General features: G+C 42.3%; 1 protein-coding gene across 1 annotated transcript in view; it reads right to left on the reverse strand.

The window, feature by feature from the left end:
• Window positions 1-26226, reverse strand: part of MMS22L (MMS22 like, DNA repair protein) — a 152922-nt gene that overhangs the window by 110898 nt on the left and 15798 nt on the right. Inside the window, exons 5-10 of the mRNA XM_032774069.2 lie at window positions 20687-20774; window positions 20397-20574; window positions 18984-19077; window positions 11660-11790; window positions 9863-9976; window positions 6798-6977 (exon numbers count right to left, since the gene is read on the reverse strand). Of these exons, the coding sequence (XP_032629960.1) occupies window positions 6798-6977; window positions 9863-9976; window positions 11660-11790; window positions 18984-19077; window positions 20397-20574; window positions 20687-20774 (785 nt within the window). The remainder of the gene's footprint in view (window positions 1-6797; window positions 6978-9862; window positions 9977-11659; window positions 11791-18983; window positions 19078-20396; window positions 20575-20686; window positions 20775-26226) is intronic.

Raw genomic sequence — 26226 nt, forward strand, 5'->3', positions numbered from 1 at the left:
GCTTGTCACGCAGCACTGTGCTGTGGACTCTGTATCATAGGCTGGAGATTTTTTTCAAATGCTTTGGCATTTTGTCTTCTGTAATGGAGCTGTGATAGAACAGATTTGTCTCCCTATACAGCGATCAGATCCAGTATCTCCCGTACAGTCTATGCTGGAGCTCTTTTTGGATTTGGGACTGCATCGCCACCCGTGCTGATCAGAGCTCCACACTGGGCAAACAGGAAATGAAATTCAAAAGTTCGCAGGGCTTTTCCTATCTACCTGGCCAGCGCATCCGAGTTCTGACTGCTGTCCAGAGCGGTCACAATGGTGCAATGTGGGATACCACCCAGAGGCCAATACCGTCGATTTGTGGACACACTAACCCTAATTCGACATGGTAATACCGATTTCAGCGCTACTCCTCTCGTCAGGGAGGAGTACAGAAACCGGTTTAAAGAGCCCTTTATATTGATATGTATATCGTTTATTATATCATTGTGTGGACGGGTGCAGTGTTAAATCTGTCTAGGTACTTATATGGCCCCCATATAACTTTAGTGTCTCAGCCCTCACACTCTTTTAATATGTTCATCCTCACAATGGCCCACTATTAGTTAGGGAAGTGCAATTGTTCCCATTGAATAGATGGGGAGCTGAGGCACACTGACATGGGTGCAGTAGAGAATTGACTCCTGGTCTCCTGTATCCCATGTTAGTGCTAAGTGCTGGACTATCTGTCCCTCTTTTTGGGCTTGGCACCATAGATAGAAGTAATAAGAGACAGTCCATGCCCCAAACAAATTACAATATAAATAGACAAGACAAAAGATAGGAGAAAGGAAGTATTATTATCTTTATTTTATGGCTAGGGAACTGAGGCAGAGAAAGAGAGAGAAAGGTCAAAGAGGAGTCTGTGGCAGAGCCACGTTATGACACCATCTTTTCTAAGTCCTGTCCAATACCCTAATCATAAGACTGTCCTACATACTTCCATCTTGGTATTTGCAATCTTCTGTATGTTGGAACTACTATCTTGTGCATCGTATTTTTCTGAGTTTGGCTGTAATCTTCTCCACAGATCTCACCTTTTAGTTACCTTACAGAGTTCTGTGTATGCTTACAAAGTTCTGTGAGCAATTACAACATTTTGTCACAAACCACAGGAGCTCAGTTTCACAGTGGTAGCTGTGAGTGCTAATTTCTCTCTTTTTGAATTACAGCCTGGAATCTTCCTTGAAAATAAGGGGCTGAAGCACGGGTCCCCAGTGCAGTGCCTGCACGTGCCATGGCACCTGCTGGGGCATCTAAGTTTGCCCGCGTACTGCTCGGCGGATGAGCATCTGCCGAAATGCCGCCACCAAGCTGTGTCATCCAGAGGCATCGCCTCCGAAATGCCGCTGATTGTCGGCAGTATTTCGGTAGTGACGCCTCTGGATGACGCTACTTGGTGGAATTTCGGCAGCGACGCCTATTGACGTTGCCGCTTGTTGGTGGAATTTCGGTGGATGCTCGTCCGCCGCCACAGTCCTCCGTGGGTTGTCTGGTGCCCGCCAGACAAAAAAGTTGGGGACCACTGGGCTAAAGTAATCACTGATGTAAGCTTGTTGAAGTCTGTGGAGTTATACCAGGAATGAATTTAGCTTACTTTTGTTGGTTAACAGTTAGCTGTGATAGAGGACTCTATTATACGTGTTCTTTCTCTTATTAAACCGTGATCAAAGGTGGGAGGATGATGTATAATAATGATGGTTATTCAGATGGTCCTTAGCGGAAATTGCCTCTAGGCCTGTGTCATCTGTGGAAGAGTTTCAGTTTTTTAAATGGACTGCTTTGGCCTTGAGGTTAATAGGAAAGCTTTTAAAATTCTAAATAGGGTTCAGACATAGTTCTTTTTTTCTTTAGCTCGTACAACATAGTCATTTCATACATGTAGATCAGGGGTCGGCAACCTTTCAGAAGTGGTGTGCCGAGTCTTCATTTATTCACTTCAATTTAAGGTTTTGCATGCCAGTAATACATTTTAACATGTATTAGAAGGTCTCTCTCTGTAAATATATATAGTATATAATTAAACTATTGTCGTATGTAAAGTAAACAAGGTTATAAAAATGTTTAAGAAGCTTAATTTAAAATTAAATTGAAATGCTGATCTTACGCCGCCAGTCCGCTCAGCCTGCTGCTGGCCTGGCATTCCATTCACCTAGGCTGGCAGCAGGCTGAGCAGGGCCTGCGGCTGGGACCCTGGTTGGCAAGGGGCCGGCAGCCAGAACCCCAGACTGGCAGCGGGCTGAGCAAGACTCCAGGCTGGGACCCCAGGCTGGCAATAGGGGGCTCAGCCCACTGCGGTATAAGGTTCCATCTGCTTGCTCCTGCCAGCCAGGGTCCCCGCCTCGCTCAGCCCGCTGTCGGTCTGGAGTCCTGGCCCTGCCCACAGAGTGGGTAGCCTGGTTTTAGCCCATTCTCTTCCTCTCTCCCTCTCCACTGAGATGAGGGTGGGAGTGCACTGAGCTGGGGGTGGGCTGGGGGTGAAGGAGCAGGCTGGGGGTTCGGGTATAGGATCTGGCCAGGAGCTAGAATGAGGGAGGGGGCTCAGGGTTGGAGCAGGAGGTTTGGGTGTGGAGTGCTTACCTGGGCATCTCCCATTTGGTGTGAGGGGTGCAGGTGGGAATGTTTGTGCATGTGTGCAGGAGCTTCTGTTTGGTGCTCAGGTAAGAGTGGGGATGTGGGGGGTGCAAGAGTCAGGGTATGGGTTGTAGGGGGCTGGGTATGTGTGGAGGGTGCAGGAGTCAGGGCAGGGGGATAGGAGTGTGTGAGGAGTGTGCAGGAGTCAGGGCAGAGAGCTGGGGATGGGGTTCAGGAGTCAGGGCAGGGGCTGGGGAGGTGGCCTGGAGTGGTGGGGATGCTCCCAGCCCCCTGCCTTGAGCGGCTCACGGCAGGGAGCTGTAGGGGATATGCTGTGATTACATCCTCCTTCCTCAATGGTCTTTTAGTGCAGATGGGGGGGGGGGAGGGAAACAAAAAAGCTATGACCTGCAGCACTTAGGCTGCTCTACCACCCCCGCTTCATTCTTCGGCGGCGAAGGTCCGAGAAGGACCTGCTGCTGAATTGCCGCTGAAGACCCGTCCCTGCCCCAGACCCCTGAATCCTCTGGGCGGCCCTGAGATGTTGGATCTGTTTGGCTTGTCTCTCAGTCCGGAGAGGCAACAAACAAAGAGATCAACAAACAAATCCTTCCCCGCAGATTTGAAAGTATCTTCTTTCCTCATTGGTCTTTCTGGTCAGGTGCCAACTAGGTTATTTGAACTGTTTAACCCCTTATAGGTAAGGCAATTCAGTACAGATGCCAAGGAGAGATTTTATGCTACTCTTTCCTCTATATTTATGACAGTGCTGCAGTGGCACAGCTGTGCCGCTACAGTGTTTTTAAGTGTAGACAAGCCCTTAGCATGAGGTGAACTGATTCCACCCTGCGAGGTAAAGGCATGAGTCTGTCATTTAAAAGGTGTGCACAAGGAAAGACTGAGTGGCAAGTCAAAGCTACAGTTCACTCTGGAACCATAACAACTGCATACCATAGAACCTCAGAGTTACAGAAACCTCCGTAACTCTGAGATGTTTGTAACACTGAACAAAGCACAGTTCAGGCTCCAGATCCAGCAGCTGACACTCCAGGCCACGCTTCAGCAGCAGTTGAACTGCCTACTGAGCCTTGGCATGAGTTTGCAAGCTTGTCCCCCTCCTGGCAAACAGTGTCTCCCCCTCCCAGGGATGAAGGGTGGGAGGAAATCAGTGCATCCCCCTTCCAGCGGGGTGTGGGTGTGGGTGAGAGAGAAAGCGTTACTCTTGCTCTGCTGGCTGGCTCTGGCTGCCTTGGGCTGGTAGTCCCAGCGCCTTGCTGTAAATGGCTGCCCTGCACATGGGGTGGGGAAGTGGAGACAGGCAGCCCGCCCAGATGTGCCTACTTTTAAGATGCAATACAAGCACAGTACAATATTTGCTTCTTTTTTCCCCACTCTGGTCTCTGCTGCTATATGATTGGTTACTTCCGGTTTTACTTGGTTTACGGTTGACCGTTCAGTCCATAACTCTGGTGTTCATATCTTTGAGGTTCTACTGTTCTATATTTTCCATAGGAATTCACTGTACAGAATGGATGGTGCTTTCTTAATGAGCAGCTATTCTTTATTTAGTTATCTCCTCACTGTTCCACGTGTGGTACCATGCCTTATTTACTGCGCTATTCAAACCTGGCTCTGAAGACAGAATTATTAATTATCTCATGGGCTTTTCTGTGCCATTTATCACTATGCCATCTGAGTGCTTCACAAACAAATTCAATTATTTTCACAACACCTCAGTGAGATTTGGGGAAGGAGGATATCCCCATTTTACAGATGGTACAGTGAGATTAAGGTCCAAAAGTATCCAATTTGAGACACCTGAGACCTGATTTTTCAGAATACTTAACATTATATATTACTCAGTATGGTCAAAGTACAGCTCCCCTTGACTTCAGCTGCGAATGCTAAGCACTTTTCTGTAAATCAGACCCCTTGGTCTCAATTGGGCACTCAGAAAGTAAGGAATATACAATTAGCAGCCACTTGTGAAAAATTTAAATGACTTGCTTAACATCACAGAGGAACTCTGTGGTACAGGAAGAGATAGCATCCAATTCTGTAGGGCAGCATTCAACTGCTCTAACCACGAAAACATTCTTGCTCTTCATGAAATACACTGCCTCATTCACTGCACACCTTCTGACTTTTACAACAAATGAAGCTGGGATTCTAAAGACAACTACTTCTTTCAACCTTAACCTGGCATTTCATAGTATTTGTTTGCTTGGTTTTGCAATTTCAATGTTCCTTTAACAAATTTGTGTTTATGTAATTTCCTAGGTTTTAAAAAAAAAAAATCTGAAAAAAATAGAAATTCCATCATGTGGCATCATATTGACACCCATATGGTTCACCAGCAGGGTTGGAACCTTTAGAACCACTGCACAGACCTCTGCCATTTGAGGTAACTGATAGTAGTAGTAGGTTTTTATCTTCTGTGTGGACCAACATTAGACAGGCCTCTTTGTCTCAGTCTCCTTGCCCAGCCAATCCCAATCTTCCACTGGCTCCTTGTCCCAGTCTCCCCCCAAATACCAGTCCTAATTTCCCCTCTCCTCCCCACCCCAGCTTCCACTTTCACTCTCCAAATTCCTTATCCCAATCCATTCTACCCCCTCACCCCTGCCAACCCCTTTGCATTGGAGCCACACAGCTTCCTCCCCCATGCTGTCTGGACTTCAGCAGAGGGGTCACTGGGAGCACAGGAATGAACAGCTCCCTGCTTTCAGTTCCACTCCTGCCCAGGGCAGCTGGGAGCAACCATTACAGGGAAAGTTCAATTCCACCTCTGTAGCCCTGGGCTGGAGGGAGCATGCTCAGTTGCTCTGTGGGCATGCACAGTCTGATCAGCACCAGGAACATAACCGGTAGGCACAGATTCTTCAGAGATTTAAGCTGCTATAGTCTTAAAAGACTCCACTGAGCATATGCTGGCCAAACGCAGGTGGATTTTTACAGGGACAACAAAAGGCATTCTCTTAACACAAACTGCCAAATTTCAAGCCCCTGCTCAAAAGCACCAGGGCACTAGAGTTCTCCAAAGAAAAAGCTGCCAATTGTTTTTTATTATTGCAAAACATATTTTTTCCTAGCCTCAGGTTCAGAAACAGCTTAATTGTTTTAGTGAAATTTTCAAAACAAAAAACAAACAAAAAAAAACCACACACACAAAAAAAAAAAAACATCCTGCAGCAGATATCTGGCACAGGAAACTTCAGCCCAAATGGGTAAAGTTTGGCAAAAAGTCATACATAATTGAAAACAGGATCTTCTAATGGGAAGTGTCAAGCAATCTTAACAACATGCAGTTTATTTAATAGTACACAGCAACACTACATAACAGTTTAGAACAGGAAATTAAGAAAAATATTAATGCAATTTAAACTGCAAGTGAAATTACATAGGCAGAATGTAAGCAGCCAGACTGGAATTCAGTGAGAGCACCAACATTAACACCCTTAACTCTTATGACAAGTGGCATTAACGACTGAGTGCAGTCAATGCTTCAGCTTTACACCTCATTTAAAGAATAGAAAACCTACATGATGCTAGCCTCCAATGCAGCTAATCATTCTAATATGTTCAGTTAGGGCTTGGCTACACTCGAAACTCCAAAGCGCTCCCGCGGCAGTGCTCTGAAGTGCGAGTGTGGTCGCGGCGCAAGCGCTGGCAGAGAGCTCTCCCAGCGCTGCAGGTACTCCACCTCCCCGTGGGGATTAGCTTGTAGCGCTGGGAGCGGGGCACTGTTTACACTGGCGCTTTACAGCGCTGTAACTTACTGCGCTCAGGGGGGTGTTTTTTTCACATCCCTGAGCGAGAAAGTTGCAGCGCTGTAAAGCGCCAGTGTAGCCAAGGCCTTACTGAAGCAGTGAACTCAATGAAGCAGTTACGCTGAAGGCAGACAGTCTTAAAACATATGCTACAGCAATAAGCATATGAACTGCTAACTAGCAGGACTTTCTAGTTCCCTTACTTGGGTTACTGACCGAATCTATGTTTTTTAGATCCATATGCTCAGGGCTCATGGAATAAAAACTGTAAACAGTACACCTTAAAATCATAAACCTTTAAAGGAACTTTGTAATGTAGGACATCAAAAATTACTGTAACATTACTACTGTACCACCAAATACTTGCATGAGATTAAAGGTCTAAATAAAATGTTAAAATATTACAAAATACAAACCTACCTTTTCCTCTACATTTCCGTTACGGTCAAACTGGTAAAGTGATGCCAGATGAGTAATAATCCACCAGCTAAAACTTAATGGATCTTTGCACTGCACTGGCTCAAAAACAGACATCCCTTCTGCAGTACTGGGTCTTTCAAAGACCTTCTTTAGGAATTTATTCACCCAGCTCCAAAAAGACTGCAGAGAACAGAGAAAGCCAACCAGGGCTGCGTTAAATGACTTTGTACAATAGATTAACTAATAACCTATGTCTATGTTAAAGGGATTCCTCTCAATACTATCCTGTTTACTTATTAAGATTGTCCTTTTGGTATTAAAGGAAAAAACAAGCTGATAGTCATTTAAAAAATACTGAATAACCAAGTAAGTGGTGCCAGGGAAAACCTAGAGCCATTTTAGGATTTTATTCTTCAGAAGGCAAATGGAAAACAAGGGCAGTGACAGGATGTCCATTGGTTATCACGAGAGAACACATCCCTAGAATTTTTACAGGCTAGCTCAAAGCATATAGAACAGAGGTCTAGAAGATGGTGTATTCTATCATCCTCAAAAGAATGAAGAAAACAGAATCATCTTGCACTGGTGTGCACTGTAGTTGATCTGTCTAATAGAAAAACTGAACTATTTAAACCCTCATAGTGAAAAACAGTTTATGAAAATATTCTTAAAAAAAAAAAGTCTCAGAATATACAAAATATATCAAATGGAACAGGAATTTTAGACACAACCTAGTTCTCAAAATGGGTAACAGTTTACCTGCACCTCATATAGAAGATAAATAATTATATGAAATAATATTAGCTAGGGAGAGATCCAGTAAGAGAGAACAAGGCCTACACATTTATTTATTTTAATTAAAGGAGCTAGCCTGACCTTCTTATATTTATTATGATCTTGTGTTAAAGGCACTGGATGGGGACTCAGGAGATCTTTTTACAGTCTCCAGCTCTGCCACAGCCCAGCACCATGGGAACAAAGGATTGTCCAGTGGTTAGCACATTAGCCTGAGAAGTGGCAGTCTCACATTCAATTCCTTGTTCCATCACAGACTTCCTTTGTGACCTGGGGCAAGACACTTAATCATAGAATCGTAGAACTATAGGGCTGGCAGGGACCTCAAGAAGTCATTAAGACCAGCCCACTGAGCTGAGGCCATAGCAAGTAAACTTAGACCATCCCTGACAGGTGTTTGTCTAACCCATTCTTAAAACCTCTAGTGCTGGAGATTCAACAACTTTCCTTGGAAGCGTATTCCAGAGCTTTACTGCCCTTATAGTTAGAAGCTTTTCCTACTATCTGACCTAAATCTCCCTTGCTGCAGATTAAGCCCATTACTTCTTGTCCTACCTTTAGTGGACATGGAGAATAATTGATCATTGTCCTCTTTATTATTTGAAGACTTATCAGGTCCCCTCGTCTTTTTCTCTCAAAACTAAAACGTGCCTAGGGTTTTTTTTTTGTTGTTTTTTTTAACCTTTCCATATATAGGTAGGTCAGGTTTTCTAAACCTTTTATCATTTTCGTTGCTCTCCTCTGGACACACTCCAATTTGTACACATCTTTTCTAAAGTGGGGCACTCACAACTGGGTACAGTCAGGGCCAGCTCCAGGCCCCAGTGCGCGCTTGGGGCGGCATGCCGCGGGACTGGCGGACCCTCCCAGGGACGCCTGCGGGAGGTCCACCAGAGCCGCGGGACCAGCGAGCGGCAGAGCACCCCCCGCGGCGTGCCGCTGTGCTTGGGGTGGTGAAATGGCTAGAGCCGGCCCTGGGCACAGTACTGCAGCTGAGGCCTCACCAGTGTTGACTAAAGTGGGATAATTACCTCTCCTGTCTTACATACAAACACTCCCTTTAATATACCCCAGAATGATATTAGCCTTTTTCACAACTGCAATACATTGACCACTCATACTCAATTTGTGATCCACTATAACTCCCAGCTGGTCAGTAATTTTCTATTTTGTAGTTGTGCATTTGATTTTTCCTTTCTAAGTAAAGTACTTTTTACTTGTCTTTACTGAATTACAGCTTGCTGAATTCATACCTATTTGTCAAGGTCATTTTGAATTCTAATTCTGTACTCTAAAATGCTTGCAAACCCTGCCAGCTTGGTGTTATCCTCAAATGTTAAGAATACTCTCCATTCCTTTACCCAAATCATGCACATGTGCCTTTTCTAAAAGTGGGAATAACACTCCTCTGTTCAATCACCTTTTGTCTGTCTTGTCTAATTAGATTATAAGATCTTCAGGGCATAGGCTTTGTTATGCTCAGCATTTGTACAGCACCTAGCATAATGGCACCCTGATCCTGATTGACTTGTAGATGCTACTGTAGCACAAATAATTAACAACAACAAAATTTTCACCAAAGAGACTTTTTTATGTCTGCTCACATTAAAAAGTCTGAATACTCTACCATGAAGCTGTATGATGATATTCAGACTAAATACGCATTATTGCAGTGCAAAACCCATTTGAAAGAAGAACAGCACTTTGGATTTTATGAAGATTGGCAGCTTTCAAAAGAGTTTTTCTAGTGTCTTTTAACAAATATTCAGGGAAAGATTGTAGCTGGGTCTTGCCATGCAAAACTGCCTAATGGGTGGGGGTGTGTGTGTGTGTGTGTGTGCGCGCACGCGCCAGTGTCAATTAAACAAGGACTACTTCCCTTCTCTTGCAGTCCCTCTCCCATCTCAATACAGAGTAACAGCCTCAATTGCCTCGCTTTTCTGAAAACAGGGACTGTTCCCTATCAGTGCACTGGGCCACAAGAAAACTACCAGTGACAAAGCTCGAACCAGGACACAACAAACTCTCAAGTGTGGGGGCTAAGGTGGCATAGCTGGCACATTTGTCTCTTGTACGTCAAGGAGCATAATCTCTCCTAAAGCTCTTGATGGGGCAGTGCAACTCTGCATCACGCTGGATGTGAACTAGTGCATTCATGGCACAATCTGGTGCTTAATTTGGTAACTGACCAATCACTATTTGAATATTCTGGATATAAACACTTTCCTATATTTTCCTCATGCTGTGCATGCAGCAATGTTCCCACTTACCTCTGTATGAGACCCTTTGTTTCTGTGGTCCAGCAGATGAATAAGCAGAACCCATAATTCCTTAATGCAGCTACAGGGGTAGTGGTGACTAGTTAAAGCCTCTGATGGTCTAACCTGATGAAGAAAATATGAAGTCCATTCACTCACAGAGTAGCAGGGTATTTGAAGTTGCATTTTACATACTAATATTTCCATTCTTTGTTGCAACAATTTAGAATTTATACAAAATTACAGCGGATTCTTGTGAAGCACAATTCACTATTCCATTAACATCTAAAATAAATCATGCATACAGCAAAGGAACCATTATCTACCAATGTACAGTAGAAGTAGCATTACTGTTAAGCTTTTACTGAACCAGTTTCAAATGATTTTTCAAAAAATATTTAATAAGTGAAAGGGATGTTCTAAGTAATAATGAAAAGAAATAGCACTAAATACCAATTCATTGTCTACTAGTGAAAGAGAGAGAAAATGATTGATTAGATTCACTTGATGTTCCTGGAAAGAGAAGAAAAAGCTTCCAAATGATTTAATATTTATTAATTTTTAACATGCACATTTCTTAATGGTTATGCGTAATGCTAGCAGAATAGAATTTGTTTATGTGAGTTTTTATTCATGGCAGTATGTTAAAATGCCTCAATGTCCCTACAATATTTCACATACCAGTATTTTGGTAGTCCTGCAATAAGACAATATTTTAACATGCTCCAAAGAGCACATTTTGAGTCATGTGTATTATCTGATCATTACTTTTTGTTTAGAGAAATTCTCTTCCGACCGATGTTTAATATGTAAAGCAGTCTTGTGGTGAGTTACCTTTCAGTTTCTCACACTCTGAATAGAGAAACAGCGATGTGTGTGCACGCCTAGAGCAGAACCCACTGTGACAATATATCAAAGAAGAATGTGAGATTACTCTACTGGCTGGTATACAGCACAATGAGACTTCCTAGTTTAGATCTGCTAATGATAGGAGGCTGTGAAGAAAAGTCAGCGCACCAATGTTTAAAAAAATAAAATAAAGAGGTTGCACAAAAAGGGTACATTACACTGCAGCTTGCCGCATGCTGCTCGGGTACACAGAAAAGCACTAGCTCTGATTAACTAGTGCGATAAAAACAGCAGTGTAGCCAGGGGTAACATGAGCTAGCTGCGTAAGTACACACCCAAAAGCTCTAGGCCACTTGTACTCAGGTGGCAAGTGCAAGTTCCTGCTCCTGCTCCCTTGGCTATACTGCTATTTTCAGCATCCTAGCTTGAACACAGCTAGCGTTTGTCTGTCTACCCAAAGTTTCCTTTGACAAATGTAAAGAAGCTGTAACAGAAAGCTGAAGTTGTTGAAATAGGAGTGGTGTAAATATAAACTGTAATAGGACATTGTAAGTAAGTGCTCAGTTAGCTTACTGCCAAAGTCATAGTCACTCTCTTTTTGTTCCTTTTGAGAGAGTTTAGAAAGATATTTTCTGCATCTACAGCTCATATCTGGCATGAAACCCAGCACATTGAACTTATTAAATGTGGCGCACACTTCAGTTCTGTACACAGTGCAATTCAAAATTACTCTCCCATTCAATTGCCAGATGGTCATGAATAAATACAACACAATATGAGTTTCTAATAAATAACACACTTTAAAAATTGGGAATATTAAACCCAAGGCAAAATTTTAAAACATCAGTAACAGGGGACTATGTTTTCCTATGCAACTGTACAGCACCTAGCACAAAGCAGCCCTGATTATGATTGCGGCTTTCAGAGGCTTTCTGCATAAAAAAAATAAAATAATAATACCTTTGTATATTTGTTGATTGACAAGTTTATCAAATCACAGAAGAGGTTTCCACAGTGTGCTTCAAATAAACTGATATTGGTTAAATTTTCTCCTGTTAGATTCATAAATTGGTGAGCATACACAATTTGTCCTAAAACACAACAAAAGATCAGATCTCCTTAATACTTGGGCTTGATTCTATGGACACAAAGACAACAATTCCTATTCACTGTATTTGAGTCAACAAGCAATTCTGAGAGGAATATCATTTTTGTTTACAAGCAGAAGAATTATTTGAGGAAAGTTTTCCTATTCCAAAATTAATCCCTGTCATCTCTGCCATTTCATAAAAGTTTGATATTATTCGGGTTGACAATAGGATGGTTGGCATTATATAGTTACTTGGCTGGCACAATCCCTGCAGTCACTACATTGCAGTAAATGTTTCTTCATTTGCAAAACTTTCTCAGTAACAAATGCCTCTGTGTGACAAATCTGAAGAACCGTCCCAGATTGAGATGTCATTACAGAAGGTTTAGGAACAAACTGATAAATTGTACAGTAATAACTCACCAGGACCAGATGGTATTCACCCAAGGGTTCTGAAGTTACTCAAATATGAAATTGAGGAACTAACTGTGGTATGTAATCTATTACTTAAATCATCTTCTATACCAGATGACTGGAGGATAACTAACGTGATGCCAATTTTTTAAAAAGTCTTCAGAGGCTATCCCGGCAATTACAGGTCAGTAAGCCTAACTTCCGTACCAGGTAAACTGGTTGAAACAAGAGTAAAGAACAGAATTATCAGATATACAGATGAACATGATTTGCTGGGAAAGAGTCAAGATGGTTTTTGTGAAAGGAAATCATGCCTCACCTATCTATCAGAATTCTTTGAGAGGGTCAACAAACATGTGATCCAATCAATACAGTGTACTTAGACTTTCAGAAAGCCTTTGACAAAGTCCCTCACCAAAGGCTCTTAAGCAAAGTAAGCTTCATGGGATAAGAGGGAAGGTCTTCTAATGGATCAATAATAAGTAAACAGATAGGAAACAAAGGCATAAATGGCCAGTTTTCACAATAGAGAGAGGTAAATAGTGGTGTCCTCCAGGGGTCTGTACTGGAACTACTATTGTTCAACATATCCATAAATGAACTGGGAAAACAAACAGTGAGGTGGCAAAATTTGCAGATGATACAAAAAACCAATCAAGATAGTTAAGTCCCAGGGAGACTGCAAAGAGCTACAAAAGGATCTCTCAAAACTGAGTGAGTGGGCAACAAAATGGCAGATGAAATTCAATGTTGATAAATGCAAAGTAATGCACATTGGAAAACATAATCCCAACTATACATATAAAATGATGAGGTCTAAATTAGCTGTTAGGACTCAAGAAAGATCTTGGAGTCATTGTGGATAGTTCTCTGAAAACATCCACTCAATGTGCATCAACAATCAAAAAAGTTAACAGAATGTTGGGAATCATTAAGAATGGGATAGATAATATGACAGAAAATATCATATTACCTCTATATAAATCCATGGTACGCCCACATCTTGATTACTGAGTGCAGATGTGGTCGCCTCATTTCAAAAAAGATATATTAGAATTGGAAAAGGCACAGAGATGGGAATCAAAAAATACTAGGTGTATGGAACAGCTTCCATAAGAGCAGAGGTTAAAAAGACTGGTTAAAAAGACTCTTTCAGAGGTTAAAAAGACTCTTTCAGTTTGGAAAAGAGACAACTAAGAAGGGATATGACAGATGTCTTGACTGGCGTGAAGAAAATGAACAAGGAAATGTTATTTACTCAGTCACATAACACAAGAACTAGGGGTCACCCAGTGAAATTAATAGAGAGCAGATTTAAAACACAGAAAAGGAAGTACAGTAACTCCTCGCTTAACGCTGTAGTTATGTTCCTGAAAATGTGACTTTATGCAAAACGATGTTAAGTGAATCCAATTTCCCTATACGAATTAATGTAAATAGGGAGAGTTAGATTCCAGGGATATTTTTTTTGCAAGACAAAAGACATTATATACATATACAGTATAAGTTTTAAACAATTATAAATGGTTTAATATCGTACACAGCAATGAATGATTGTGAAGCTTGGTTGAGGTGGTGGAGTAAGAGGGTGGAATATTTCCCAGGGAATGCCTTACTGCTGAATGACGAACTAGCACTCGGCTGAGCCCTCAAGGGTTAATACGCTGCTGTTAATGTAGTCTAACACTCTACAAGGCAGCATGGAGGAAGGAAACACAATAGATGCTGGGCAGTAGCTGCAAACACTTCCCTGAAAAGAATGAACATGATGATGAGCCCACACTATCCAGCTGGAGCGCACCACTCCCTCCTCCTGAAAGCACATGCACAACTGCACAAGCTGACTTTCAAAAGTGCTGGGGGAGTGCATGCATGAGTGAGAGAGAGGTGTGTATTGTCCCTTTAAGTTTGCTAACCCCACTTCAAGTACGTTGCCTTTTAAGCAGATGAGCCAGTTCTTGCTGGAAGCTGTTGCTTCCTGTCTGCTCACCCCACCCCTTCTGTCCCCTCCTCTGTTTTGTGGAGAGGGGGTACAGAGTGGGGGAGGAGGGGCAGGAGCAGGGGACATCCCACTCACACCCCAAGCAAGCAGGAAGCTCTCAGGAGCAGCTCGAAGGCAGAGGGCAGGGCAGGGCTGGGCAGGAGCAGGAAGGCTGAACTGCTGCTGGGAAGCTGCCAAGCTACATACCCTACAGGGAATTTAGAGGAGATGGGGGGGCTGCCGGCCCCCTTGGTTCTAATCCCCCCAAGGAGGGGCTGCTCGTCCAGAGAATCCTGCAAGCAGTGGACAAAGCAGGCAGCTGCCAAACGATGTTATAAGGGAGCATTGCGCAACTTTAAACAAGCTTGTTCCCTAATAGATCAGCAACATAACAAAATAACGTTAACCCAGACAATATTAAGTGAGGAGTTACTGTACTTTACACAATACGCAGTCAACCTGTTTAAAGTGTTGCTAAGGGATGCTGTGAAGACCAAAACTATAACAGGGCTCAAAAAGGAACTAGTTAAGATCATGAAGGATAGGTCCATCAAAGGCTATAAGCCAGGATGGTCAAAGATGCAACCCCACGCTCTGTCCCTAGCTTCTCTTTGCCAGAAGCTGAGAGTAGACAAGAGAGGATGGATCACTCGATGATTGCCTGTTCTGTTCATTCCCTTTGAAGCCCCTGGCGGAACACAAGATATTGGGCTAGCTGGACCATTCGTCTTACTTAGTATGGCTGTTCTTATGCATGTTCTAAAATCATTACATGTTTTACAGGCGCATGAACTGACCACAAACAATTTTATCATTGGAAGGGAGATCTAGCACTGTCCTTAAAATGTGCTTGTGTAAAACGCTGGCATGACACTATGCCAAGTAGAACATATGGAGACAGTTACACAGATAACTAAGGAAAGAGTACTGGGTGCCATAACCTTGGACACTTCATAAGGCTTTATCTTACAAGGCCTCCACCTGCTGAGCTCCCACTGACATCAGTGGAAGAGAATTCTTGCAGAATTGAGCCCATATTTTATTCTTGAAGATTGAAGCTAATGACAAAATTCCCACTGACTTTTGTGGAGTCAGGGTTTCACCTAAGTTGCTTCAGAGAGACAAAAAAAAAAAAAAAAATACAAGAGCCTAGGAGTGCTAACAAGGCATAGAGGATGAAACGCCCAGTAAAGTTAATGCCGTACTATAGTCTCATTGACTGAATTTTAAGCGTAAAACACAAGCCTACCATGTGCAGAGGGGTAGTTGATTCCACCCAGAGTCTGAACAATAATTAACAGCTCTCAAGTATAAAAAGGCTCTTTAAATGCTTCCCGGAACCGAAAAAAAATTTATAGCACAACATCAATTTCAAGAACCCAAAATTCAAATTTTTCGCCCACCAAATCCACTCATTTACTTTTTTTTTTTAAATCATGGAAAAATTGCTTAACTTCACCAGCAAATCACAGTCTTTCATCATCTCCCATACCTCTATCTCTGCTTATAGCATTCTCTCTGTTTAAATTATAAGCTCTGTGGGGAAGGATCTTGTCTTCCATGCCTTGCAAACCGTGGTGTTATACAAAAAAAATAAAACAACGGTTTGGAAAGAGAGTGTCTCAAAAGACAACACTTAACCCCCAACCTCACACACATCCTCATCTCTCCTGTTCGTTACAAAATTTTGTGGATCCTGTATACACAAGAATTCTTTACTTCTGGGGAATTCTGCTGCCAAAATGTAAAATTTTGTGCACAACATTTTAAATTCTGCATATTTCATTGGTCAAAATAATACAAGTAATCAAACCAGTTTTAATATTTTGGTGTCATTTATTTCAAAATACCTGTCAGCAGCAGTCGCCGTAACAAGACAGAACAAAAAAGATTCAGAAGTGATTTTTTTTTTTTTTTAACAAATAGATTCCTTACTAGGCATATTAATACAGGACTCTTGAGTAATAATCCCTTTAAACTACAATACAGAACGGTATTTCCTATGCCCCTCAGAAACAGTGCAAAGGCTTGGGAGGAGTCCGGGATAACAGAGGAGCTGAGGGAGGTGGAAGTAAATTGCTGGGAAGAGACCTGGGTGTGAACTTGGAGGGTTGTTGGGTATGGGTGGGAAAAGTATGGAACAGATTTTTTTGCGGAACGGGAAGGGATTGTTAGGGAGCTTCTCACATGCAGACCCTGGCTGACCCCTAGCCTCTCTCAGTCAGTCAGGCACATCTGCCCCTGTCCCCATGTGTCCCTGCACCCCTATGTGTCCTTCACTCCCTGTCCACGTGTCCCTCCACCCCACTCGGACACCCACTCCCCATATCCCTATGTGACCCTGCATCCCTTCCCATGTGACTCTGTGCCCTAACCCAGCCACTTCCCGGTCCGTGTCCCTGTACCCTCTCCCCCGTCTCCACTTGTCTCTGCGTGCCCCCACCCAGACACCCTCTGTCTCTATGTAGTTCTACATTCCCTCCCCATCACCATGTGGCCCTGCACCTCCCTCCTCGTGATCCTTTGTCTCCACTCCCATTCAGCCTCTGCCCAGTCTGTTCTCCTGCACTAGCCCCTATGAGCCCCTGTCTGACACCCCACCAGCACCCCCACTGTCTGCCTACCCATAGCCCCCATCTCCTGACCTGGCCTGACAGGCACTAGAAAGAAGGCACTACAGCCTCTCTCTTGTCGCTTGCTGGCAGAGAGCTGCTGCTGTTCTTGCACCACAGTGCCCTCTGGTGGGCAAAAGGCAGAACGGCAGCAACATTTCAGCAGAAGCTTTTTTCTGCACAAAAAAAATAAAATATGCATGCACGCAGTAGCGCAGAATTCACACAGAAATAAAAGATTTTTTTTGGATACTGAATCCATAACTAAACTGCTGAACAAAATCAAAGATGAATATTTTGGAGGACTCACAACACTGTGGATAAGTGACCAAGCATGAGTACTACTCTTAGTGACATAATGAGGCATTTTGTTATTAATTTAAATAGAAGCTGCATTGGGTCTCAAGTAACTGAGCAACCAAGTGTCTAAAATTTTTTGTACACATTAAAAAAACCAAAAGCAAGTAATATAAATATTTAGAAATTCATTGCTTGAGGGCAGCTAATATCAAAGTTAAGCTTACTGAATTCAAGTTAACATACACTTTATAACTGTTTTTGCTGAAAACTCTTTACTATGCAACATCCTACTACAATAGATTTTGTACAGTTATATAATGTATTAGCTATGGGCGAATTTCTGCTACCTTTTCTCATGTTGATCAACACCTTATTCAATGAGGGGTCCTATTTAGGTCAAGTTGAATTTCAGCTGAAAGGTCAATGGGATCCCACATGGAGTAAGATTTTACAAAATCTGACCCTTATATGTTTTAGTATATCTTTCTTATAGGATGATGTGAAGATTCGTTAATGTAAAGTGCTACATGAATGTCAAATTATGTTATTACTCCAACTTGTACGTGGCAGTTAAATATTACTGTAGTTCTTGGACAAGTATATATCTGTCTTTCCATAACACTGTATTATGAAGGGAAACTTAACAGGAAGTCTTGTTGGCCTCCTTCACGCCACTCCCACAACAGCAAATGAATTAGTAAAACAGGAGCTGGCTCTCATATACCTCAATGTCTAGATTAGTAAAAATTTTTTAATGCACATATGTACCAGCTTGGACCATTATTTAGAAGCTCCATTATTTAAAAGTGGATTTCAATGCAGTGTGACACAACACTTATAGAAAGCAGAAAGAAATAGTTCTCAAATTATTTTTTGTGCTTGGCTTGGCTGACATACAAATGAACAATATATAAATAATCCTCACTATGCAACTCATATTGCCCTCCTTTGTATTTCAACCATTTTTCTCTAGCAAGCTGAATTGCTTTGAAGCTGGTCTCCTCAACTGCATTCCCTGACCTTTTAGTTTAGTTGCTACCATAATAGTTTCAGTCTACTCCTTGCCCTGTAAAGCCACTGAAACTCCCCCCCCACACACATATTGGTTTGCCCTTTCCTCACTATATTTTCCACACACTCCTTTGGCCAAGGTCTCTCTCTTCTCCCAATACCTCTTCAGTGGTCGCCTGTGGACAAAAATGTGGATTTATTTATTTTTTTTAAATCAATCACAAAATCTCAAGAATTCTGATAAATGAAGCACAGATATGTTGCTTGGAACTGATGAGGAAGTGTCCTCTTTTAAAAATCACGGCCTCAACATAACATGAACCTGTTTCTCTATGGTCTTCTCTTCAAATCTGTACCAGCCATGCCTGGATATCCTTTCTACCCAGTTCACATCAAATTATTGCGTGCCGTTCATCACCTTTTGATTTTTGCAAGCAACATTCAAAAGGTGTATTTTTTTAAATTAAACTTGAGTTATTTGAAGTTTCAAGAGAAAATAATTTGGTGGATCAGTCTAATCCCAGTAGCACAAATCCACAATACAATTTGATTTAATTGTCAACTTTCATTAGGACAGGATCAACCCGGATTAGTAACTGTATTGTACATCCAGATTAAGATGCACTAGCCAAAGCATGTGGGAAAACTTGGAAATAACCTGCCCTCACCACTCTTGATTTTAGCCAATGTCTCTAAGAGCAATTAAAAAGAAAAAAATAAAGGAAATGCAGAAACTAATCCCCAAAGAAAGTAAAATAATTTGGACAACTTCAGATCAGAAACATATATAACCTGGGAGGAAGAAGGGAGAGGCAGAAAAACTAAATCACTAAAAATATGCAAAGCATAAACATGCACCATAAACAGTGGACTTACGCAGCATCTTCTCGCTTAGGACATGAAGAATTTCCAGCACTAGCCAATGGATATCCAAGTGGAGATGCAGTAAATGCCACGATGGAGGAAACAGCTGTGATAAAAGACATTTTTTTTTTCTAATTTCATATTTCCTAAGCAAAGCCTGGATCCTATACTAAGAACCACGAGGACAGGCAGACTCCTATGATCATGTGGAGTCCCACTGATGGCAAGTATCACATTAAATGATGCGCTCCAAAGCAAAAGAGAAAAATGTTCTTCCTCACACACTTAGTCTTCTGTTTAGAGCACATTCACAAAATCTTTTATCTAACCCACAATCCAACTAACCAGAACATCTTAGTGCAAGGTGAACAGGTGAAGGCACCACCAACTGCCCATGTGACCTTCTAGCACACACATTATTGGACAGCAGAAAACTGGTAAATGGACCATAATAAGGATCAACTTTTTCATTCAGAGGCAAGAGCGCTAACCATTTTAACCTCTGAGATCTCAGAGCTACTCAAAGTGTAATGACAGGCTTCAGAGGAGCTGCCGTGTTAGCCTGTATTGGCAAAAAGAACAGGAGTACTTGTGGCACCTTAGAGACTAACACATTTATTTGACCATAAGCTTTCGTGGGCTACAGCCCACTTCATCAGACGTAGCCCACGAAAGCTTATGCTCAAATAAATGTGTTAATCTCTAAGGTGCCACAAGTACTTCTGTTCTTTTTTCAAAGTGTAACGCATCCATCCCTAGAGACAGAGAACATCAGTTCTTGACTCAGAGTGAATGGCAGGAATCTAAATGTCACTCCTTACCGTAAGTACTTTCCTTCAGTGTAATGATTTGCATAGCGCTCTAATCATGGTATCCCTTTCAAACAAAATAAAAAATATTCCCTACCCCAAATTGAAAAATCTTACAACTGTATACTGCTCTAGTCTATTAAATGTTCTAGAAAGAGAAATAGAGTTACTGCAGTTTTCTCCTGCACAAAGATGCTCTTTTCCTGTTTTAGACAAGTTTCAGAATTTGTCTTTATAAAAGTGCCTCTTCTAGTTGGGAACTCCAGAGTTCTCATTGTCATCATGGAGAAACACCATGAATTTTTGAAAAACAAATAATAGCACTATGACAAGCCAATTGCTCAAGCCTATTTATTCACCTCTAAATATAATTCCATTTTATCTGCATAATGCCAATAAGGATTCTGAAAGGGAAATATTGTACAAAGAAAATGCAAGGTCTAATACACCCGATGTCAAAAAATAACTAATGTGTTTGAGCAACATGGGATGACACTTAACTAATAAGTGCATGAGATGCATTCCCATTTTTTAAATAAAACTAATTTTTACTCATCATAATTTGAAAGAGTCAAATCTGGACTGTTCTATGATGTATTAAAAAGATAAGCCAAACCTTTGCCTGATGTTGAATGGTAAATGCTCCCAGGATACTACTTGGGAGTTCATACAGATGTCCAATATGTAAGGTCAAGGCATGAAGCTCCTCAACCAGCACTGAAGGGAGCTGGACTTCCAGTTCTTCATATGGATGAAGTAGCCCGTCATCCTCTGTTTTGTGTGATTCCAGGTATCTGAATGAACAGCACATCAATATATAATTAAAAGGTGCATAACAGATGGTTATTCAAAACTAAATACACAGAATAAGTTAACTAGATATTGAAATTGCATATGTAATCTCACCTGAAAATGAACACCTTCACATAATGCAGAAATACAATACACTCGTGTCTGATGTTGCCTGCTTCCGAGTGCAGGTTTGCAGCCTGACCTGAAAACAGAAAATTAACATGTTAGAGGCATAAATCATTTCTTTCAAAAGAAATCTTTATAACATTAATGATACTGTAGTGATCAAAAATATTTCAATCAGTTCCAAGAGCAATTGTTTAAACAATATCATTCAACTGTAAATAAAATGTTATATTACTATTTTTCTCTACTAAGTATCCTCCACACAAACTATCACAAAACACAGTCCAGTTAAAGGTAAAAGAAAGAAAATGCTATACGTAGTTCAGTATAGTGGGAATCATTCACATTATCTTCACTTGTTTTCCCTGACACAGTAGAAAAACAGAAAAGCACAACTTTAGAATCTGTGACTATGTAAGCAAGCATTGTTATGGATTAGTTTTAATAAGGAGGGATGGAAGAATGGAAAAACACCATCATCAGATAAATTCCTAGGTACACTATGTGGACACTGAAGCCCAAAAGCATTTTTAAAAGCTACATTTCAGCTGCATAGGACAGGGAGGGAGGATAAGGTTTTGGCAGCACAGCAGAGACCACATTTACAAGAACTTCACATGATACTAGTAAAATATTTCTGGGAAATTTACACTAATATATACAAAAATTTGGAAGATCTGGGAGCTAATATACAGCAGGTTATTAAAATGTCCAGACTGACACAAAAAAAAAAAAAAGATATGTACTAGCTGGTCCAATAACAGAAAAGAAACAGATAATTTCATCATTAAAATCAGGGAAGAGTCCTGGATCTGATGGAGACACCTCTGAATTCTATAAAATGTTTAAAACACAGATAACGCCCTTGTTACTAAGTGCACTTCTGTATTCTGAACTGTTTCACCAAACCAAGCTGGCTTTATAGATGGAAGAAGTCCCTGAAATAATACAAAAAATGGTTACCTACCTTTTTGTAACTGTTATTCTTCGAGATGTGTTACTCATGTCCATTCCATTTTAGGTGTGTGCATCCCCATATGTACAGTTGTTGGAGGTTTTTGTCTCAGTGGCATTCATAGGGTCGGCTGTGGTGCCCCCTTTGAGTGCCGCGCTCGTGCGTCGGTATATTAGGCACCACCGACCCTACACCCTCTCAGTTCCTTCTTGCCAGCAATTCTGACAGAGAGGTAGGAGGGTAGGTAATGGAATGGACATGAGCAACACATCACGAAGAACAACAATTATGAAAGGTAGGTAACCATTTTTTCTTCAAGTGCTTGCTCATGTTGATTCCATTAGGTGACTCACACGCTGTGTCTGTGAAGGTGAGTTTGGAGTTCACAGTCTGGCGACTTATAGGACTGAAGTACGCTACTGAAGCCAGTGTAATCCTTGGCCTGCTGGGTAAGCGCGTAGTGGAACTTGAACATATGGACGGATGACCAAGCGGCCGCCCTGCAGATGTCCTTGACAGAACTTGGGACAGAAAGGCTGCTGAAGACGCCTGGTTGAGTGGGCAGTTACATTCACGGAGGGTTGCACAATAAGGGTCGCCTGATCACAGCACCAAGTGAATGCAGGTGGTGATCCAAGATGAAATTCTTTGTGCAGACGCTGGGCAACCTTTCATCCTGCCGGCTACCATGATGAACAATTGTGTCGACTTGCAGAATGGCTTGGTCCTTTCAATGTAGAAGGCTAACACCCTCCTGACATCTAGGGAATACAGTTTATGCACCTCCTCCAATTTATGCGGCTTTGGAAAAAAGACAGGTAAGAAAATGTCCTGGCTCATATGAATCTGGGAGACCATCTTGGGCAGGAAAGTTGGATGTGGTCTCAGCTGGACCTTGGTTCCGAGATGAGTGCCCTAACAGAACGGGTGGGCAGATGTTACTGCAACTAGGAATGCAACCTTTCAGGACAGGAGAAGAAGAGCGCAGGAAGCCAAAGGGAGGGGGTCCCATGTGCCGTGACAGCACCAGATTCAAGTACCACAAAGGAACATGCGGGTAGAGGAGCTCAAGGCCCTTGAGGAATCTGGCAGTCATGTCCTGGACAAAAACCAACCTACCCGCAAGGGGCAGATGGAAGACCGAGATAGGCGCCAAGTGAACCTTGATTGAGGAAAGGGACAGGCCTTGGAGTCTGAGATGCAGAAGGTAATCTACGATGAACTGCATCAAGGCTCGTGCAGGCCAAATGCCTTTATCCAAGGTCCAGCAGGCGAACTGCTTCCATTTGGCCAGGTAGGTTGCTCTGGTGGAGAGTTGTCTATTGCCCAACAGGTCCTGTTGGACATCGGCCAAGCATTGCTGCTCCTGCTCATTTAACCATGCAGCAGCCTACCTGTTAGGTGCAGCATCTGCAGGTTGATATGCAGAAGACTACGTGGTTTTGGGATAGCAGGTCAGGCTGGAGCGGTAGCTGGAACGGAGTGGCCACTGAGAGGTCCAGCAGTGTGCTGAACCACTGCTGCCACAGCCAAGCCAGCGCTATGAGGATCACCCTCGACCTGTCCTGCTTGATTTTCACAAGGACCCTGGAGAGTAACGGTACTGGAGGGAAGGCATACATCAGAGCCCCCAACCATGGGAACAAAAAGACGTCAGACACTAACTACTATAAACATTTACAAGGTCCTAAGGCCCAAAGTCGGAAGAGATGAAGCCGCTAGCCCTTGCTACGTAAGGAAAGGCGCTTCGATTGACCACCACAGGCGGTAAGAAGGAACTGAGAGAGTGCAGGGCTGGCGGTGCCTGATATACAGACACATGAGTGCAGCACTCAAGGGGTCGGCCAGCCTGCCCTATGGATACCGCTAAGGCAAAAATCTCTGACAACCGTGCACGTGAGAGCATGCACAACTAGAATGCAATTGACACGAGCAAGCACAAAGCAGCAAGCAAGAAGACGATGACAACTTTTACATGTGGTACAGCACTCCAGAAGCACTAAAGAGGTCTGCATTCTAACCATGAACTGTCTCAGTAGAATGAATATTTCTGTTTAGAATGTTAGAGAAAAATGGTTTTGAGGGACACTTGCAGAAGTGGATCAAAACAATCCATAAAAATCCTGTGACATGCACCTGGGGGAAAATACTGAGCCAATACCATTACACAGAATAAGAGAGGATGTCCCTTACACCCTTCTTATGTGATTTAATCATCAAAGCACTAGCACAAATTTCAGGGACGCAATGTTCAAGGAATAAGTATATAGATAGCATGTAATGAAACTTTGTTTCCTGTTCTGACAACCTTATGCTTTTTACGCAAGTTATAAATAAAAATTGGCTAGTATAAAAGAAATAACTGAAGCTTTGGGTCAGGAATTGGGGTACAGACTAAACTACTCTAAAGCCTGGTCTACACAAGAAAATGAAGTTGGCTTAAATACACCACTCAAGGGTGTGAAAAATCCATATCTTTCAGCAGCATAGTTAAACCAACCCCACCACCAGCGTAGACAGCAATAGGTTGATGGAGGAACTCTTCCATTGACCTAGCTACTGCCCCTTGGGGAGAGGGATTAATTAGGCCAACAGAACAACCCCTCCCATTGGTGTAGGTAGCGTCCACACTGAAACACTACAGCAGCACAGATGCAGCATTTCAAGTGTAGACAAGTCCTTAATACTATGTCTTGCATCCAAAAGATTCTTAAAAGATGACAAATGCTCAACAAAAGTAGTGGATAATAAAATTAGATATTTGGACATTAGAATCAGATCTAAATGTGGAAGCAGTTTAAATTAAATACTGAGCCCCAGTAATGAAAATTATTTGCAATGATTGAGGCAGGAGGAGCTTATTACTTATTGATATTGTCAAAAAAGGGATAAAAACAAGTAAAAATATTAGTTTACTTTAGATAGGAAAACAATACAACAGAAATACTGAAGTAATTAAGATGCTTTGATATGAACACAATAATCTTGTACTTATAGGAACAATAAATATTCAAGAAGAGCACACATAGGACAATAACTGAATTACTTTCCCCATCCCACCTCTAACTTTCCATATTTTCGAGCTTCCCCTTCATCCCCAGAAAATAGTCAGTTTCCCCATAAAGGTTTTAAAAATTAATATGAATGATTAAATATACATATATCCTGTTACAGTTGTATTTATATAATTTGAAAGAAGGGGACAGGGGAAAGATAGAAACAGGTAAAATTAATAAGTAACATGCTGTTAAATATTGTTAATTTTGTTTGACACTGTAACTGAAGTATGTGATGGGGTATACCTGGCCTATGCAGCCCCCTATGGGAGGCCCAAAAGTCCTACTACACCCCTCCTCACAAAGCAGCAAAATGACAAGAAAGGAGCAATGAAAGTGAGTTCTCTATGCATGCCTAAAGAGACCTCACAGAAGCATGCAATCGAAGCCCAGCAGGCTCATATAAAAGGAGTTGCAGGGTTTCAGCAGGTCAGTTCCTCGCTAGGACCAGAGGGGTGAGGAAAGGAGTGCCCTTCTGGCCAAAGGCGTATGAGGGATAGCTAGAGTTTAGTTCTGGCTGTGCTTCCTTAAGCTAGGTTTGCGGAGAGAGAGAGAGAGCAGGGATCCAAGAACATTAACCCTGCTATAAGAGTGAAACTAAAAGGTGCCAGGTAGGAAGAGGCCCAGAGATGAAATACCAATGAACTGAAAATCAAGCAGGGTGCAGCTGCTGTTTATAATGTCCGTGCATTGGAATCCAGAGTAGTGGGCAGGCCTGGATTCCCCCACCAGCTGTACTGGCATAAACCCCAAGAAGGGGACAGGAGTTATTTGAGAGCCCGAACAAGACTGAATTAAATGGGCCCAGAGCACAGGCTGAAGACACTAGTGAGGACAAACAGGACTGTTCATTTATTGGACTCTACTATCCTAGAATAGGTTCATTTGGATGTTGTGACTTGGCTGGAGGGCCAAGCCACCGAAGATCCACCAGTATTGACCAGCAGCCTGGAGGGAGAGCAGGGAGTAATGTAAAGAAAGAGTACCAAACTCTGCTAGGAGGCACTTAAGAGGTGAGTACTCCCATTACAAAATGTTACACTGTAAGTGATTTGAAATATCAAAAACGCAAAAATGTAAAAGGGAAAAAGGAAAGAGAAATAGAGCTCAGGAACAGGTTTGCAGAGTTGGAAAATGAAGAAGGGGCACAGCAGGTGGTTGCTGAAGGTGAGAGGGCAAGGAAGAACAGAAGAGCAGCTAGTCCTGTAGGAAGAGGCAAAGCGTCAATGGAGACAACACCAAACATGAGCCCCAGGAGGATACAGGATGGGTTACGGAGGATTGCAAGGGACAATAGAAATCGAGAGGACTTGCACCCAGAGGGAACAGGGGATAGACCAGAGAATCGCACCGTCATCAGGAAAAGGCAGGTCTACATGACTGGGGACTCCTTACTGAGAAGGATAGACAAGCCTGTAAGTAGAGCTGATCCGGAGAACAGAAAGGTGTGCTGTCTGCCGGGTGCTAAAATACAGGATGTGGACCTGTCATAAATAGATAGGTAAGGTAAGGGTTAA

This window comes from Chelonoidis abingdonii, chromosome 3 (genome assembly GCF_003597395.2).
Source record: "Chelonoidis abingdonii isolate Lonesome George chromosome 3, CheloAbing_2.0, whole genome shotgun sequence".
Lineage (NCBI taxonomy): Eukaryota > Metazoa > Chordata > Testudines > Testudinidae > Chelonoidis > Chelonoidis abingdonii.